At 35.6% G+C, this 19,732-nt stretch overlaps 2 protein-coding genes across 5 annotated transcripts; both read left to right on the top strand.

Annotated features, from left to right (window-relative positions):
• Positions 5,972 to 8,074, top strand: LOC18604657 (transcription factor TCP14). Its single transcript, XM_007037249.2, has one exon. It carries the CDS (start codon positions 6,426 to 6,428, stop codon positions 7,623 to 7,625), a length of 1,200 nt encoding a protein of 399 aa, XP_007037311.2. The 5' UTR covers positions 5,972 to 6,425; the 3' UTR covers positions 7,626 to 8,074.
• On the top strand, positions 13,916 to 19,352 carry LOC18604656. 4 transcript variants are annotated; one of them, XM_007037246.2, is made up of 10 exons: positions 13,916 to 13,994; positions 14,995 to 15,161; positions 15,245 to 15,309; positions 15,761 to 15,801; positions 16,000 to 16,088; positions 16,178 to 16,291; positions 16,392 to 16,469; positions 16,696 to 16,761; positions 17,599 to 17,679; positions 19,034 to 19,352. In XM_007037246.2, exons 2-10 carry the CDS (start codon positions 15,030 to 15,032, stop codon positions 19,133 to 19,135), a joined length of 768 nt encoding a protein of 255 aa, XP_007037308.2. In that variant the 5' UTR covers positions 13,916 to 13,994; positions 14,995 to 15,029; the 3' UTR covers positions 19,136 to 19,352. The 4 variants fall into 4 exon arrangements, with proteins under 4 accessions (XP_007037308.2, XP_007037307.2, XP_007037306.2 ...); XM_007037244.2 differs by having other exon boundaries at positions 13,923 to 14,349; XM_007037245.2 differs by lacking the exon at positions 17,599 to 17,679 and having other exon boundaries at positions 13,919 to 14,349.

Here is a 19,732-nt window from a genome sequence, read left to right as displayed (position 1 = left end):
GTGGCAATTGCTTAATTAAAAAAAAATTGGCAAAAAAGCAAAGAAAGAAACGAGCAGCTGAGGCAAAGACCGGCAATGGAAATGGCAGCTCAACCATGCCCTTGTTCTTCCTTGTTCATCTTCCCACACTACAACGACATCTAGCTCCATAATAATCTCATCCATTTCCCATTTTTCCCCTTCTCTCACTCCCATTTACACCGCCATCTCAGCTAGTAAGCAGGCAGTGATAATAGTAACATCAGTAGAAGAAGAAGAAGAAGAAGCAAGTGGGACTGTAATGTTGAGACAATTCGTGCCAAAGGTTTTAGCGTCAACACCCAAAACAATGACTGTGGGCGATTGATGAGAATTATTCTGATGAATGAACGTGGCTGTGCAAGGGTGATTCTGGTCGTGCAGATTGTTTAGGGGCGGTATTCTTCTTAATCTGGTAACGTCTGTATAGGGAATTATGTTTAATGTGGTTGCGTTTGTACGGGAGTCTTTTGTTTCTGTTTTTGATGAGCCCTTGAGTTAAATTGTGAATGATGTTGTGTTTGTATGGGGCTCTTAAACTACTTTTGAGTTTTGTTGTTTAGTCGGCCTCTAATTGACTGGATGAGGTTATGCTAACCTTTCGGTTGGATTGGATGGGGTTGTTGCTGGGAAATCTGGGGTGATTAAACAGTGCAGATTTTTTTCTTCTTCTGCAATACTGCTGGGGTGTGGAGGCCTGGTTATCCTCTTGTAATCTTGTTATTTTTGTCCAAAGTGCATAGAATAGTGGAGGTTCCTCAATTTTTTTTTATGTTAATTCAACAATTGCCAATCCAACATTTGTCACCTCAATATTGTACCATGTCAACATATAGTAAACCTCATGTCAACAAAAAATACAACATCAATTTGATCAAAATATTAAGTCACGGTAAAATTTAACGTTATTAGAGTTAGAGACTAAAAGTAATAAATTGACAAAGTATAAGAATCAAATTTATACAAATTATTATACATGAATTAACTCCACATTTCCTATAGAGTATAGGCCCAATTACATACTTTAACCATAACATTTTAATAGTTTAAAATACATTCTAAAATAAGAATAAATAATATCTTGAAAAATTTATGCTGAAAGTCAAGTCCATGGACCTGAGCCAGTGGACGGAATCGTATATACTTACTGCTAACATTGAGTCGAATACTAACGATTAAGGTGGAGAAACAAGGCTTATAAGTTAAAAGTACAATCAGTAACAAGGCTGGTTGAGGCCTAATTTGGTGGAATTGAATTGAGCCCAAAGTAAAAAGTGCATTGCATCACTTGCAATGGGCTACTCTGGCAGTGGCACTACCACCCTGTACTAATTTCTTTTGGCTTGTTGGAATAATTAAGAAAGAATGGATATATATATATATATATATATATATATTATTGTATATATATATATGANTTAAGAAAGAATGGATATATATATATATATATATATATATATTATTGTATATATATATATGATGAGCGTAAAACATCTTCCATCAGCAACCAATTTTGGCCCCCCGAAGAAAAAAAAGAAAGAAAAAGAAAACAGAAGACCTGTTCAGAAAAGCAACTTTGATATAAAAATATAACTATATGACAAAATAGCCTGATTTAGGTTGACCTTAAAACATAATTCAACATCAGCATACTGGCCTAGTTATAGTTGGAGACTAGGATTTGCTGAACTAATCCCACTGATGTTGGCCTCCTCCACAGCATGCCAAATGCAAGTCAATTGTCAGTACTGCTAGCAGCCACCTTAGTTTGCCATTTAGACAAGCAAAAAATAGAAAAAAAAAAAAAAAACTATTCACCATGATGGGTTTAGAAATTAACACCCCATCATTACTGCATTTGGGACCTTCATTTCTTCTTGGATCCGAACCCGAAATACAAGAACTTTTTGTTAAGAGAGGAGAGCATTGCAAGAAGGGCAGGCAGCAGCGGATATGAAATCAATCAAATCAGAAAGCGGTCCATATGAAAAAATTTCACCTCATCATCATTCCAAATCGCGTCCAGATTAATGTCTGTTGGTCCAGCTCCCCAGCAGATGACTACTCTGCTCTCTAGCGAAAGCCAACCAGTTGGAGCCTGGAGGTTAAACTGTCTTCTTCAGAGGCATACATACATAAGTGGCAAGGCATGTGGTCTCAGAAAAGGCAACATTGGGCAAAGCCACCTCATTCTGTAGCCCTAGGTGAAAGGTCCAGAGTGCAGACTTGGTGGGACACTGAAAACAGCCAACTGCTACTTCATCCTCAACTCAAAACTCTAAACACATGTATGTATGTATGTATGTATGTATCCACACATACACACGCGCATTTGGATCACATCTTACTCACTGTGCCCTACGGGCGGGGTGGGACACTAAATTCAGCACTAGATTACAAACAGAGACTGCTATTTATTACTACTATTCTTCTTTTATATTGTGCCTGTCATGTCTTATGGGCCAGAATATATATTCTTAATTTTACTAGTATTTCTTTTCCCTTTTATTTTTTTTCTCCCTCTCTAATTTCCTCCTACAAAGGGCAGAGGACAGGAACATTTTACTTGAGGCTGCAAGTTTGTGCTGCCCTATATATGTTGTTGCATTTGGATACAGCACCAGCTCATTTGTCCTTTTTATAAAGTATTTTCAGGGCAGCCCAAAAAATATAAGAGAGAAAGGGACAAAAAATATCTCATAGTGCATGCATGGTAACTTTCTTTTCTTTCTTTTTTTTACACGAAATTACATAGACAAACAAAAAATTTCTACCATCCGTATATATGACAAAATTATTATTAAATAACAAATCAACATAAAATTAAATCAAACTCATACGTAATATTGAAACTTGAACCCAAATCGAGAAACAAATATGGCAACTAAATTAACACTGATAAATAAATTGATTAATTTTAATACCATTTCATAATGTGAAATTACAAACTACATCAGAATTTATGATAGTACGGAAGAAAAAAGTTTGTAATAATTATAAAGCATGTGAAAGCCAAGAAGCAATTATCACCAAATTCTTAATGTATACTGAGCTAATTATCTTAATCCAGAAGGTGCTACTTGCTACTTACGCGTCAAGTTATAATTACTAATTTATTAATCCTCTAACTATATATAACTTCTCCTAGCTATACACGTTGACGTAACTAGTTTTATTCATGAACTTAAGCTTGGCATGTGTCTATTACAATTTATCAATGTTAAACCTATCTACTAATTTATATATATATATATATATATATATATGATAAAGTCTATAGAGAAAGAAAAGCTATGATTTGTTTGTATTTAGAATGTTAATTTCTAGTAAATCCCATGCACTTATGTAAGATTAATCAAAATATACCCACTAGCATAATTAAGGGCAAAGTTATTTACTAATTGTACCTAGGGTCGAATTCGTATTTCATTACACATATAAGGATTGAGAGAATTATCTCATATTATATGTAACCAAATTATCAGGAGAGATTAGAAGAAAAGATTCATTAAAGATTAGGCAATTAAAACACAAATTCTTTATATCCTCAAGTAAAATTTAATTGAAGGACTATGCTCTAAGTTATATATATATATATATAGCATTTTACTATAATGGCAGTGTTGTTGGTAAAAGCAACAAAACAAAACTGGCTTTGGCACTCCTTTTGGGAAAATTGGATTATCCGACCAACAAACCAAAAGGCGAGAATTAGTCGAATTTTATTGAAAGAAGATGTGTGCTTTTGGAATTACCAAAAGAAAGAAAATAAAAGAATGAATTAATTTCAATGCACAACCAGAAACGAGAAAATGTAAAGCAGAGGTTGATCCCTTGAGCTTGAGCACACAAAGAGAAAGAGGCCTTTTGAGTTGATTCCGCACAATGACAGGAGCAAAAACTTTTGGTCTGGTTTTGCAGCCAGGCATTGGCATAGGCATAGGCTCGGCTAAACGCTTTGCTTTTCTTCACTTAAAATAAAGCTGCAATCCAAAACTCTCTTGGAAGTCGAAAAAACAACTAACAAAAGGAAGAGGCCCCCCCTTTTTGTAAAGCATAATCTCAACTGTATTGTATATGTCCAATCTGCTATCTTGTACTAGAGCAAACCCCTAGTGTTACATCAAATTATTTTTATTTATACTAAAGCGAGGTATCTAATATGGACACTAAATGGGGCAAAGACATTGCCTGGTGAAAATCTTATTACCTACAAATTGTCCGGCTTGCTAAATGAAGTAGAGGAGAAGACAACTTTCAACCACAAATAGGGTCGTGCAGGTAACGGCTTTGGAAATAATGGCAAGGGACAGGCCTACATTTAAAGAAATAAAACCAGTCCACTCTCGAGACGACCACGCTAGTACCGGGTTTCGGGTACTCAGTATATATCCAATGTATATGTATTTTACAGCATATATGCTACGTACGTTCAGTCTCCATGTGGATGGTCTAATAATTAATTAAGAATTGAAAGAACAGAAGCATGCTAGCTAGCTAGGTCCTTGTACGTTTTTTATATCAAGTTATATGTCCAAGTGTTGAATATCTGTAGAGTATGTAGATAGAAAAAATGAACAAAACCTAACGAATTAAAAGTAGCGATGTTGAAATTAAATAGTTTACCTGGGTTCTCTACCTGCAGCAATAATGATCATGCAAAAGCCAAGTTTTAACCTGCCAACAAGTACAGAAAGGAAAGGGATAAAAACCAAAAAGGAGGGCTTTTTCTTATCGATCTTGTTTCAAATGAATGAAAGAGAGGAGCAGAGAGGGGCTTAAAGGAGTTCCAACTAATTAAAATGATTTAGCTAGATTTAGGCTCCAGAAAAAGCCTAGCTGCCTGCTTACATGCATGCAGCAGGATCATCATTGCATATTTATTTATCTCAGGTTTAATTTTCTGGAAAAAAGAAAACACAAGATTGAATCCATTGCCATGTATCAGCTTCGATGTTTATGGGAATAACACCAATGTTTACACAGGCCTTTTACATTTGGGGTTGAGAGTAAATCCAAACTCTCAATTCCCTCAATGTGTTAATTAAGATAAAAAAAATTAAACTAAATATATATATATATATATATATATATATATATATANAAAATAATATATATATATATATATATATATATATATAGTAATGTTTCTTTTTCAGAGGCTTCTGCTTAATTCTGGTTGTGCCAGCTCCGTGTATGGGTTGCTGCAAGTTTTTAAGTTGGTTACTGTGCGGGAGCAGTAGTTGATCCAAATGATGAACAAGAGAAATTTCGAGGGTGGAATTTTATTGTTTGGTAATTGTATATTTTTCTTTCATATATATATATATATACCTATATATGTGAATAATAAATATTTTGGACGTGTGCTCCTGTCCTCGAGAAAAGCACTATGTAAGTCAAGGAAATAGGAATTGGCAATGATTAAAGGGGGAAGATTGATATTCCCTCCATTAGAGTCCAAGTTAATCAATGTTGTTAATATAAAAAGCCCTAGTCTCCACAATAAAACTTGTTCACATGGATCAGATAAATCCAAGGATTAATAATCCAAAGTAAAAATAATGTGAATCCAAGAATTAATGGAAGTTGTTTGGAAATCCTAAACCCTAACTGAGACGACCGAACCCTAAGCAAAAGGAGAAGGCCCAACAAGGGGAAGGGGAAGGGGAAGGCAGGGGAACTTGAGGAATCCCAAAGTTCCCCAGCAAAGGTGCAGAACAAAGGCAAAGGCCAAAGGCAAAATGAAATGATTACTTGAATGAGATGGGTCCCATCTGATAATCTTTCCTTTCTAAGTCCCTCAATTTTTTGACTTGGGATCGGGGCCCACCTCGGCCACCATTGTCTTTATGGATTGAATGATAAAAAGAGCACCTCACGTGGAGTCTGAACCAAAGGGGCTGTCCAACCACAATAAAAAGGAGCCCCAGATTCACATAATATTAAAATGAAAATGAAATCAAATTTTTCAAAATTAAATATTTATTTATTTTCGAAAAATAAGAAATGAACACCCTCCCAAGACTTCAACAAAGCCTCTTCTTTTCTAAAAAATTTTGCTTTTTAACGCTCACCCATATAATTCCCACTCATTATCTTTGTTGCTTAAAGCTTGCCCTCTTCCCTTATCCTCTCTCCCAAAGCACATCAATTCTCAAAGGAATTCCAGGCAATCCCAACCCCAACCCAAAAAAAAGAGATTTTCATGAAAGAAAGCATAATCAAAAGACTCCCTTCCCCTCTCAACATTTAGTCTACACACTCACACAAAGAAAAAGATCAAAAGACCCACCAAAAGATTAAATTAAAAGACTCCCCATCACTCATCTCCACCGCTACTACTCCCTCCTCAACAAAAACAAAAGCAAGCCATTAGAGAAACAACCTACTACTTTCATGCCATCATGGAAGGAGGAGGTAGTGATGATCATCACCTCCACCACCACCACCACCTCCATCATCACCACCGCCCTAATTTCCCATTCCAATTACTCGAAAAGAAAGAAGAAGATAACCAACCTTGTTCCTCCTCTTCCTCCCCCCCTTTCCCTTCCCTCCCAGCCTCTTCCTCCAACGATCAACCCAACACAACTCGTCCCATTTCAAGCCTCCAAATCTCCCCTGAACCTTCCAAAAAACCACCCCCTAAACGGACTTCAACCAAAGACCGACACACCAAGGTCGATGGACGTGGTCGTAGAATCCGCATGCCAGCTCTTTGCGCAGCTAGGGTTTTTCAACTCACTCGTGAACTAGGCCACAAATCCGATGGTGAAACAATCGAGTGGCTGCTCCAACAAGCTGAACCAGCGGTGATCGCCGCCACGGGTACTGGCACTATCCCCGCAAACTTCACTTCCCTCAACATCTCCCTCCGTAGCTCAGGCTCAAGCATGTCAGTTCCTTCTCAGTTACGATCCTCAGGTTTCAACTCCAACTTCTCTATGCAACAACGTAGAAGTTTGTTCCCCGGAATTGGACTAGAAACAACCCCAGCATTCCTTAACTTCCAATCTAGTAGTAACTTGAATTCCATGTTCCAAGCTAAGCAAGAGTTGCGTGACAATAGTACTTCGTTGGAAATATCAGAAACTGAAGAAGGTACGCTAGGAAGGAAAAGAAGACCCGAACCAGATTTATCTTCACAACATCAAATGGGGAGTTACTTGTTGCAGTCAAGCACAGGAGCAATCCCAGCAAGTCACGGTCAGATTCCAGCTAATTTTTGGATGGTAACTAATTCTAATAACCAAGTTATGAGTGGTGACCCGATATGGACATTTCCTTCGGTTAATAACAGTGCTTTATATAGGGGCACTATGTCTAGTGGGTTACATTTCATGAACTTTCCAGCTCCAATGGCCTTGTTGCCAGGCCAGCAATTGGGTTCAAGCAGTGTTACTAGTGGTGGTGGGAGCGGTGGAAGTAGTGGTATAAGTGAAGGACATTTAAACATGTTAGCCGGATTGAATCCTTATCGGCAAGTCTCCGGCATCGGCGTATCGGAATCACAAGCGAGTGGGTCTCATTCACACCACGGCGGGGGTGGTGGTGGTGGAGGCTGCGGTGATGACCGACATGATACAACTAGTCATCACTCATAGGAGATGATCATCACCATGCATCATCCTTGCTTCTTTTGATCCGTTGTGTAGTTTGATGTGTAACACACGTGAGGTTTGATTGCTCTTTCTTTTAAAAAGAAAAAAGAAAAAAAAAGAAGGAAGAATTGAGTTTTTATTATTCCCAAAAAGAAGAAGGAATTTTTTTTAGTGTGATTAATATGGGGTTCTTTTAGGGTTTGAGAGAGTAAGAGACAGAGAAGAAGACACTATTTTTAACATTGGTATTGGCTGGTTTGGCAGAAAAAAGTCTCAATTTTTTTTGGGCTTCTTTCTTATTATTATTATATTTATTATTTCACTATACAATATCAATTGCATTGCATCACTTGTTTGTGCAATTTTTTTTGTGGGGAGAGGCCAAAAATGCACTGTTTATGTAATTTCTATGGAGAAAGAAAATGGAGTAGTTATATGCTCTATGGTAAGTCTCCTACCTAACCAGCAATTGAATTTTCTTCTCTTTCCCTTTTCCCATCTCTCACTTTATTTCTTTTCTCCCTGTGGCGGTGAAAAGGCCACAAAGTTTGTGTAGGAGTTGCATAGGCAGTGAAAGTGATGAAACAGTGTTTACGGGCCTTTCTAGCAACTCTATTATCATTTTCACAACAACAGCAACTTTTCCTTTTGTTTTTTCCCTCTGGTCTCGTATCTCTCCCATGAATCTCAAGGTTTTACTGCATCAATGATTAAGATTTTCGGAGGAACGGGGAGGAAAGAAAAAAGAGTGGAGGGAAGGGAAGGGAAGGGAAGCGGGGGTAATAGGACCGTGGGGCCCACACCTTATCAGTTCCAGGTGTTGGCTCAGGTGGTGGGTCCCAGCTGCTGCTCATTGCCCGAACCAATGTACATTGTCACTGACAAACAGGTGGATCATTCCCCCCCCTCTTTTTTATGAGAGAAAAGAGAAAAAAGGAAAGGAAAGGAAAGGAAAGGAAAGGAAAAATAAAAGAAGAGAGGTTTTTTGCTGGCACCATAGAGATCGGTGGTGGGTGTTACTGACCCTACCGGGGACAGTGGAAGGGGGTCCCATCAGAGAAAACTCATTACTCTCGACCGTTCGATTTTGGTCTTGGTTGTGGGGCATTCCCATTTTGATGGGCAGCGTTGAATGATTGGGTCTGATGAGTAATAGTTTGAAGATAAAAATGTGGAATCTGGAGTTTCTCCCATCTGCCTAAGACTATTCCCTCTTCTCCCCCATCTTGTTGCTGTCTTCTAAATTGCTTCAAAACACTTTCTCTTCCCAGTTGCCAAATGGAGCATTCTTTCTCAGAGTATATACACTAACAGTGTCTTAGATGCCATTGCCCCCCACACTGGCCCCAACCCCATCAGCCTCTTAGTCTTCAGATTAGGAAAAGGAGAAGAAGAAGAAAAAAAACCTTTCCTTCAATTCTTTCAAATTATTACTACTTTTTAGTTACATATATTTTTTTTTCCCTTTTGACAGCAACAAACAACAATCTGTATGTGTGTTGATGTCATGATATGAGATGAGGTGTGGAGTGGGAGTGAGAGTGAGAGCAATCAGATTATGAAAAGATGGGAGCACCTCTCTCTCTATAATATATCTTCATAGACGACCGACACCCATCATACAAACAAAATATCTCATGCTAATGCCATGATCATTTGGAAACTAAGGAAAAAAAAAAGGAGAAAAAGTAGACATAAGAAATATATGGTATTTATCAATTATTGAAAGCAAATGTAAGGTTTGAATTTGGTCCTTGATGAGTTGAGTAAAGCCAAACTTCTACTTGACATGGTTTTAATTTTTACTGGTTTTGTCGTGATGCATTAATGCATAGGCTCAACAAACTCAAATCCAAAATCAATAAAGCTACTGCTATAATCAACCCACCACTTTGTGAAGAGATTAATCAAATCATTAGGCCTTTGGGTTATTATTAGGGAAGAAAAAGGAAAAGATAAAGAAAGTTATAACATATATATCTATCTATCTATCTCTTTATATATATATCTCCATCAAGTCTACAGGTAAGATAGAAAAAGAGAGGGAGAAAGCATATAGGTCAAGTTGCGAATAATCTGTGCTATTTCAATCATTGCATGCAATACAAAGAAATAATTAAGATTACATCACTTCCGAAAGTCATCAAAAATAATATTTTCCATGTATACCACTGCCATAGCCCTATCTATTTGTTCCAATGCTCGGGCCAAAATAACTAATAAACTAATCTCGTGAATAATGTAATTACACAGTACTGAGAAATGAATACCAATTTGTTCAAATCTGAGATTAAATGTTTGTTTTTATATTAGTTTGTACTATTTACACTAACACACTTATTACATTACTATACTTTTAATTAATACTAAATGCATCGACATCTTTGTTTATTCTAAAAAAAAACACGAAATTTAGCTAACCCTAATTAAAGAACATTAAACAAAGCTTGTATAAGTGGTTTAGACTTAATGTAAGTGGAGAATTGTTGAGATGAGATTTGAGTAAAAATTATTATAAGGTGAAATTGCAACTTGCCTCCTTATTAAGATGAGATATGGATCATGCATGACTGATTTTGTCATAACACCTCAAAGCAAAGACCTCATAATTAACTTCAACTTCAACATTATAATATTATTCAGTATCAATTGCATCAGATAGATACAATATATAGCAGAGTGTGCAAAGAAATTTTCGATTTTATTAGGATTTGATGTGTGGTTGCTTGAGCAATTGGGGTTGGATAACCAAATCAAAAGAGAAATGAAACAAAAAATATTACTTGTATGTATGTATATACATACATTAGGTATGGGGTTACTCTACATTTACTAGATGATGATGCATGCATGGTAAAAGTAAAGGGCTTAGAGGGGAGCATTGAAAATGTTGATCCAATTTAATACAAGCACATGTTTTGGCATTTATTAAGCAATGGGTGTAGGGAAATGGTGTCAAAAACCATGATCGAGTAATGGAAGCGGTCTGGATCGTACGCAAATGGAGCACATGGAGATGAACCCCATTTGGTACAATCACAAGAAGAATGGCCCCGCCACCAAAATCTTGTATCCCCAAAATGGTATGATTAGACCATCTCAACCCCTCTTGGAGGTCTCAATAACAGCTAGTCGGCAAGCATTTTGGCATTGCAAATTTCTCTCTAGTGTTGCTTAGCAGTTGATAACAATCATCAGAGATTATGCTTTTAAATTTTGGCCCAGGATATCCCTTAATGCCAGTTTTTGAATGCCTTAGTTGGCCCCAGCAGATCTCTTCCTCCCTCCTCCATCATTTGGTGATGATGCTGATTTTTTCTGCATACCTTACTGCTTGGATCACCTCTACCTACTGCCAATTTGGCCTGCAGCAGGTTTGTGGTTAGCACGTAGAGGCAAATTTGTCGAGACCCACCCACCAACAAATTAATCAACCAAACTTAATTGTTGTGTGAGTTTGAGACCCCTTTTTTTTTATTTTTTTTCCCCATCAGCTACAGGTTCGGTAAAACCAAAACAAAAAGATTTAAGACATTAATTTGAACAGAAAGAAATTAAAAATTTAAAGGAATATAATTCGACCTGACAGCATTCAAAACACAGCAAGAGCTAGCAGCTTTAATTCATCTGCTGTTTTGTTGTCTGACAATATAATAGATGGCCTTGACAGTGGTCTCATGGTAGGGACGTTGGCTTTAGCTCCTACATTTGGCACTTTAGAAATTGGAGCTCCAAAAAACACTGGTTGATAGCACTGTTTCATCATACAACTTGTTAATGACTGCATCTTTTTAACCCCAAACATCATACCCTGACAATAATTAAATTTTTGAGAAACCACAAAACCAAAGGGTACAAGAATTGAATAAGTTTCACTGCTTTTTGCAATACAATGGTTGGCAAGTGAAATCTGATCCTTTGTAACTTTGCCAAATTTACGTGTGTGAATCATGAAGTCTTTACTAACTGAAAACAAGTAGATCCAAGACAAAAGTTATTGCTGTAAATCTTAGTGTAGAGTCTATATATAAAATCTCCAAACAAAAAGAAAGGAGAAGACATTTCACGTGATATAAAGTAGTAGTAATGAAAAGGGGAAGCTGGCAAAAAGTGAAGCCTAGCTAATTTGAGTTTGCATGTGTTATGTTCGCATGGTGATGCCCTGTTGCCCCCCTAACCCAATATTGAAGATCTGATCATGGTACCCTTGTTTTGCCAGAGAATACGTGCGGAAGGATGTTTTAATGTGTTTATAAAATTCTGTGTGTAAAAACAGGTATGTGGTTGATAGGTCTTAATTAAAGAGGTGGCTGCAACCATTTTCTGCGCAATCTCTACTGCTAACTAGCACCTACATGTAATTAACAACCAATAAGTAGTTCTAACAGTAGCACGGAGGATTTTAAGAAGCCGGAGGTTTTCATACTTTTTGGATCTGTGCCTTCCAACACATTCTACTTTGCCAAAATTTCATGTGCACGTTTTACATTAATAAGAGATGAGATAAATTTTGAATTTATAAATAAAGATACAAATTCCATATCAGTAAATCCTGAGCATATAAATATGAACTTTTTATCACTTATCTTTTAAGTTGGAAACACACCCGTGACAAGTGATATCAAAATAAATTCAAACTTTCACTAATGTCAAAAGCCTTGATTTTATAAATATGGGTTTCTTACTATTTATCAAGTCATGAAAATCATGAGAAATACAATGAAAAATACAAAGAATCGAAAGTAAATCTAAACTAGTGTAAAGATCCCTCCTACGCTTTTTTTGCGTGTAATTGGCAATAAAGGGTGTAACTCTATGCTTTTCTTGGGTTGCAGGCCAAACGCAAAAACACAGGGACATATGCTTCTATGTATGTTTGGGCCATAGCCTGAAAAGCACGTATTTGGTTTTACACAGCAACTTAAAACTTAAATCAATTTAACACAATTCTTTTAACTTAAAAAAAAAACAATTGAGGGATATTATTTAATTAAACTTTAATTGTAAACATAATATTTGTTTAATTAATGAAATCATATTATGTGTTAATATTAATGTTAGGGTAAACAAATGGCATGATTTTGATAGAAAAATTTACTTAAAATGTCATCACAACAAATACAATTATTTACCAATTTTAATTAAAAATTCATTTCAAATTTGATGAAAGTGCTCATGCAATCTCCTTGTCCCCTCGTCAACACTAAAAGCTTAAGGTAATTTTTGTATCACAAATCTCACATTGATAAGTAAAAACTTTCCTCTACTTAATAAATATATCTTTTGGATCGAAAATGTGAATTTATAACAAGTGATATTCGAGTCCACTCCTAACTCTTCACTAATGTAGAGTCGTTTATGAAAGATATTAGGTTAAGGTAGATCAAAGCGAGTCTTGCTTTTCTTATAGATTTTTTTATGGGTGAAAGAATCAGTGCAACAAAAATATGTTATAGTTAATTGAATGAAATAGAATGTCATGGATCTCATTTTAGCAAGAAATGAGATAATCTTAGTCTTATGAGTAAAAATTTTCTTATATTTTTTTTTATTGAAAGGGAGAAATTCTAATAATTTAAACAGATTCTCAACATGTCATTGGACAAAATAAGAAATACGAGTGTGTAACAATTGCACATTGATTTCCAATAATAAGTAAACTCTTGGAGTATTTAAATTGTGAGATAAGAAAGATTACAAACATTATTATAATCGAATTTTTCTTCAAAAAATAAAAACATTGTAATTTAAATTGTAAAATGTTTGACCTTTTTATTTATTTGTCATGTGGCATAGTAACGATTAGACAGAATGAAAGAGAAGGAAAAAACAAAAGTAAAGTAGAATCCGATGACACCAGACATGGTTAAACGTACAGACTTGGATTTTCCACAGTCCTATTTATGTCTCAACCATGAACCAAATTATGACACAAAAATATTTTTTGTTTTATATAAATCCCATTTTGATATAATAATACACTTACTGAAAAGATTATTAATTTTTTTATTTTTAATTTCCAACCACCATTTGTTTCTGGTACAAAGCAGGTCAGTGAGCCATGGTATTGTTAAGACCTTTGAAAAAGATTATTCATTATTCAATCATTTTGTGTTCTATTTCTATAGACTATTATTTTAAGCATTTTTAGACTTAACTAGCATTGTGTGTGTGTGTGTGTGTGTGTTTTTTCTTCTTCGGAGACTCAAGTGAAAAGTGAAAAAGTGCCACAAAATTAATCCACTTCCTTATTACAGAGAGACGTACTTGTTTTATGGGATGTTGTGACAATTAACCAACCAACAAATGCTCTACAGGGAGAATGAACAGTTTGTGAGTCCCTGCGACCAAGACAAGACAAGGGAAAGAAATGTAAGTGTAGCCCGTAGGCATCCTAGTGAAAAGCTAAGTTAAGGGCTCAAAAGTCCATGTGAAAGACCTGGCCTTGTTTCGTGATTCTTTTTCAGTTTTTTTTGTTCACCCCTTACTAGAACTTCAACATAGAAATAGTCAAAAAGTACCCAGGTTCTGGTCCCTTCTCCAGTAATGGCATCATCCATTCATTGGGTGCAAATTTAAGAAACAAAAGGAAAAGAAATGGTGATGGGTAGAGTTAGAAATTGGTGGAACCATTCAAAAACTGTTGCTTTTATCTGGTTCTTCTCTCTCGCTTTGTTTTACTCTCTCTTCCAAATGGCCCTCCAGAATTCCACTTCCCCTTCTTCAGGTATTCTCTGCCACTTCTTTCTGTCTCTGGGAAGTTATTAATTTCTTATTGCATATTCATTTCTATGATTTCTCAGTAGTTAAAGGTGATGAAAAGAAAAATTGACAACTTTTGAGATCTTGTAGCGACCAGTGATTGTTATTGGCAGTTTAGTTTACTATAATCGATGAAAAGCTTCATTCTTTATCATGAGATCCTCATTATATTTTCCATATAAGCTACTAATTTATCCTTGTTGCTGCTGGGTTTGATGAAAACTGTAAATGTTGTGTTTTTAATTGATTGAGAAGGGAAACACAAGATCTTTTTTCCCTCGTTCCTTGTACTTCTCGACAGTGCTTTTATACTTTGCACTGAACTTTTAGAATGTGTATTTCAGTAACCTTGATGCCACGTTCTTTTGACGATTTTAAGTCTGAAATCCATTGAACATCATTGCCAATTGATGGGATCAATTCATCATGTTAGCCCATAGCTCAAAGAACCCTAATTTTATAAGATTTCTATCAGACTCCTGATCGAAAATTATTACCACTATGTTTTCTAACCAGAGCTTTGCATGATTTAGGCAAGAGTATTTCTAAGAGTTACTTGAAACATATTCTAGACTCGAATATGCTAACTTTATTAGGGATAATGTATCAGATTCTGGTATTTCAAATAACCAACGAAGATCAATCATGTATGATAAAATGGCAAGGGATTTGGATGAGCGTGGAGCAGCTTTTCTGAAACACGGTGAAACTTCTCAATCATTGTCACTTTCAGATCTCTTTACTTTGAAAGATGGATCTGTAAGACCTGTACTTAAGGTGATATATGCATCAACTGAGCTGTAGTCAATCATATTGTTGATGATTTGAGCTGTGAATAATGGCTTTTCTCCTTGTTGCAGGCAGTAAATCCTCCTGTACGAGCCAACGTTTTGTATATGAGCACAGAATACTCAGTGCCCATCTCGTAAGAATTTTGTTTCCTTTTGGAAAGTGTTCTTAATTTGGTATTTTATTAAATTTGTGGTCTAGTTGTTTCTTGAGAAAACATAGAGCTCAGAACTGAAATTCCCATACAAATAATTTTTATCTGATCTTGCTTCTGTGTGATTGCCCATCATGCCACATTAGCATAAGATAAACTAAAACACCTACAATTAGTAGGCCCATGGAAGAGGTCAGTTTAATGGCTTGATGAGCTCAGCTTTCTTATATGGATACCTTTTAAGACATGCTGAAAGGCTTTCTATAAAATATAGGCCTTCAAGATAATTGACGGGAACTTCTGTTTAGCATCTATCTTTTATGCTTACCTTTTTTGGTTGGGTTGGGAAAGAAGGGGAAGGGGGCGTGGGGGGGTTTAGTCCTTCTTTAGAGTTTGATGCTTATGTCATACATGCATGCTTTGCTTGTCTCAGGGAGGCTGTAAAACAAGTATTTGATCCATACTTTGATAAAGGTAAGATGTTGTGAAGAAATATATATCTACACAGATATTTCTTCCTTAATTTTCTGTTATCTTTTTAATTTATTTGATTTTTTCTTAATAACAAGAACACTTAAGGTCCATTTATCTGCTTATTCCTTTAGTTATTTGACAATTTTTTGTTTTCTGTTTATTCTCATGTGTTTGCATGCTTACATATATTTTGGTTAGCGATCTGGTTTCAGAACTCTAGTTTGTACCATTTCAGCATGTTCCATGCCTCGCATCATATTGCACCTGTCCCTGCCTCTGAAGTTGAGGTAAATTGCCTGTTGGAGTTATTTTCTGCCTCTTTGTACTGCTTGTTAGATGTGGGGTTTACATTTTGAACCCTCGTATCTTTTGTCAGATTGAAGCTGAAGCAGCTGCTGTTAGAGCTGTTGCAGAGGGGCTATGCCCTTTAGAAATTGTCTTAGACAGGGTAATTTTAACTTCAACTGGTGTGCTTCTTGGTTGCTGGCAGGTTCTCCTTCAACTTATACCCTCCTTTTCTCCTTCAAGATCCCTCCAAAAAAAAGATGTTGTAGTGCACAAATTAACACTTATTTATTCTTTTTCTGTAGGTAATCTCTGGAACAGATCCCATAAGCATTCGTGCTATGTTGAGAACTGCACTTCCACGAGCACCAGGGAAGCAACTGGTAAGATCCTTGTGAAGATCTTAATTTCTGTTAAACTAGCGAATATAAATGGCAATATTGTGGATTTCAGGGCTATACATTTTATGGAAATATCTTGGTTTCCTAATCTTAATTGATGGTTTTGGCATCATTGCTAAGTTCTGTCAATGAGAAGAAAATAATGAACATGTGGTTGCCTATAAAAAAGATGGCTTTTATTTTAACACTTATCTGCTAATTGTTGCAGTATGATGCTGCTATTCTTCACACATCTTTTGCACGGCTTCTGGGTCATCCTAAAGCTTCACTCATGGTATTGTTTTGGAAGTTACATTTTGTTACATTAATACATCTTCTTTGTTTCATCTTTTGGTTGTTTTCTTGAGTTTAACAGCTGACTTTAAAATAAGCCTGCTGAATAACATAACAATTTATGCTTCAGAGAATTAAATGCCTTTCTTTTTTTTTTTTTTTTTGCATGAATATTAAAAGTTCCTCAAGGTCCCTGTATTGCAAGTCTTATATAGGATCTTTTGTTATAATTACTTATATTGCACCAAAATTTCTTGACTCCTAAGTTATTGTTTCTATTCTTGGGATAGCTGTCAATGTCCATTTTGAGAGTTTCTCTGTGTTGTAGTTTGATTCTTGTCCAGAAGTCACTATCTTCTGAGCCATGCAATCATGCTCTGCAGTTTCTTTTTTTTTTTTTTTTTTGACGGATTTTGCAACTTGTCTGTAATCTGCCAATTTTATTCAACAACAGCTAGGTAAACATGGGTATTTTCATGCCTTTTCAAAATGCCATGATAGTTGAACCATGAAATGATGAAATGGTAACTTATTTAATTATTTGGGGGAAAGCCATTTGTATTGGTATGGCACAATGCAGTTTGGTGGATGGATGATTGCCTCTTCGGAAAATATGCTGTGACTTAATGGACTTGAGCATCATAAGGTTCTTGTTGACTCTTCTATGAGTAAACTGTGACTTTATGCCACATTACCCGGCACGTAAATTTCTGGCAAAACTGGTTATATTTAATGTCCTTGGTCTAGATCAAATGGCAAATAGAAGTTTTCATGAATCATCTGATGGATTTCAAGTACCTATTCTTACATATATGTATACCATTCATGTTTTATGCAGGACCCTGATAATACTTCAAAGCAGCTTGAACTCTTCCATAAACTAGTCACTCAACTAAACAATAAAATCCATGGATTTAAGGCAAGTTGGTATACTTTGTATCATTACTTGTCATGTGCATTTTCATGTGTTTGACTAGCTGCATGTGCAGGAAATCATCACATGCTACTGTTCATGATCCAACACATTTAGAGGCACCTTTAACTTGACCGTCATGGTGGTTCTTCTGAGTGTTGACAATCAACCCTACTGGCTTTCTCAAAATCTCAGTTTTACCTTTCAAGTTTTCCCCATTTTGTAGTTAATTCGACCCCACTAATTTCTTAGAAATCACAATTTGACACTTAAAAGTTTTTTACTTTTGTTTATTGCTATAATTGCTCCCCATAACTTTTGCATTAATTGTAATTAGTATCGAAGCTTTTCAAATTTTTCACTAAATTCTTGAATATTCCTAAATCCAAAAGGCAAAAAAAAAAAAAATCTTGAGTACTTTCAATTTTTTCCATGTATAAATATTTTACTTTTCCCAAAATTCTTTTTCCTAATTAGTCTAATTGATTTCTCAAATATAAGTTTTTCAAAATTAATTATTTCCATGGTTTGCCCGTTATTATTTTAATACAAATTTTTGCTTCTTAGTTACAACTTTTGCAATGAGGAAATAGAATCCAAATTTCCATGTTGAGAAAATCGTGTGCTAACCATTGTGTCAAACACCCCAAAGCAGCAACTTTCGTACTTTTCATATTAAGGCTCATTGTTGAGTTTTTAACTGAGTAGGGTGAGAATATAAATGGATTTTAATTCTTGGTTTTCTCCAAAAGTCAATTGGAGCTCCTTGGTGGTATTTGGATGTTTTGGTAGGAAAGTAATCTAATGGTAACTAAAATTGTTTAGAAGTCAATATAAAGCATATATATGATGGAAACACAGCATGATTTGTTTCTTCCTCTGGAACATGATGTAAATTTGTTTGTAAAACTGAAGACGAAATTGTTTTTATCGGGAATGCGAGGTCCTTGTTCCATGGCACTTGGCTGCCTTGGGAATGAACCTTTTTAACTTTTCCCAAAGTGAGGCAATGCCTGCTTTGTCAAGGACATTCAAATAAATTGTGTTCTGTTCCTGCATGTCTAAGCACTTAGATATTAAGCTGTGGCAACTGGACGGCACAGTAGGCCTTTTACAGTTAATTTCTGGAAGAATGCAAAGAGAATTCTTTTCCCCTCTTTTGTTTAGTCAGCATGTGATTCATTTCTCTTAGGAACTAGCTGTGAAATATATTGTGGAGGAACATAAATGAAGCATGCACAAATCATGATGTTGTAAGCATAGCAGTAGGGTACCTGGATTGTATGCAAACACATGCTTGTGTTTCTGTGCACATGTACATATATGATGTGTATGCGTTTGACGTGGCGATATGATTCAGGCGGTGGTGTCTCAACTGTGGTATGTGGAGGAATACGATGTATTGGCCCTTGCCTTGAATGGAAGGATGAAGGTGCGTAGGTTCCAGCTGGGTTGCTCATGAGCCTCAGCCCTGAGGTTCCAAGTTCAGATGCACATTTCTTCTTTGACAGTAATTTAATTTGCGCTATACTTACTATGTATAAACTTGAAAGGCAACCCTCCCTATAGTTGTAGTGTCTATAGATATTGGCAGATACCAGACTCCATTTGTACAATTCATGGTTTTGAGTGATGTTGCACTCTGCCACAAGATTTAATCATAATTTCAAATCTCTCAACGTCTGAAATCTGGTCTTCTACAAACGGGTTCACAATATTTTCATTCGTCTATTTTATTATAATTATTTAAATAAAACTATTAATAAATTAACACGATTATTAAGTGAAAACAAATTTTCTTTTGTGAAGCTTAAAAACTTTTGTTTTATTTTATTTTTATCTTCTCTAGGGATGAGTATTCCAACAGTTTGATATTAAAATTTCAAAAATTGAATTAACCAAACTCTCTTAAAAATAATAAGAACCGTTCAAATTATAATAAAAAATATTATCTCGATTGGTTTGATTAACTTGGTTGGTCCGTTCAATTTTATTATCTATATTTTAAAATATTAATATGACATAATGTTTAAAAAAGCTTATGAATTATTCAAGAAAA

The sequence above is a fragment of the Theobroma cacao genome, chromosome 3, assembly GCF_000208745.1.
Source record: "Theobroma cacao cultivar B97-61/B2 chromosome 3, Criollo_cocoa_genome_V2, whole genome shotgun sequence".
Classification (NCBI taxonomy): domain Eukaryota; kingdom Viridiplantae; phylum Streptophyta; class Magnoliopsida; order Malvales; family Malvaceae; genus Theobroma; species Theobroma cacao.
Note: the sequence above shows the minus strand (reverse complement) of the source record. Positions and strands in the feature narration are given on the sequence as shown.

Coding starts and splice junctions, on each gene's coding strand:
- LOC18604657 (XM_007037249.2), top strand. CDS start 6,426: ATGGAAGGAGGAGGTAGTGATGATCATCACCTCCACCACCACCACCAC.
- LOC18604656 (XM_007037244.2), top strand. CDS start 14,220: ATGGTGATGGGTAGAGTTAGAAATTGGTGGAACCATTCAAAAACTGTT. Junction 15,310..15,760: donor GAATACTCAGTGCCCATCTC/GTAAGAATTTTG, acceptor TGCTTGTCTCAG/GGAGGCTGTAAAACAAGTAT. Junction 16,089..16,177: donor TCCCTGCCTCTGAAGTTGAG/GTAAATTGCCTG, acceptor ATCTTTTGTCAG/ATTGAAGCTGAAGCAGCTGC.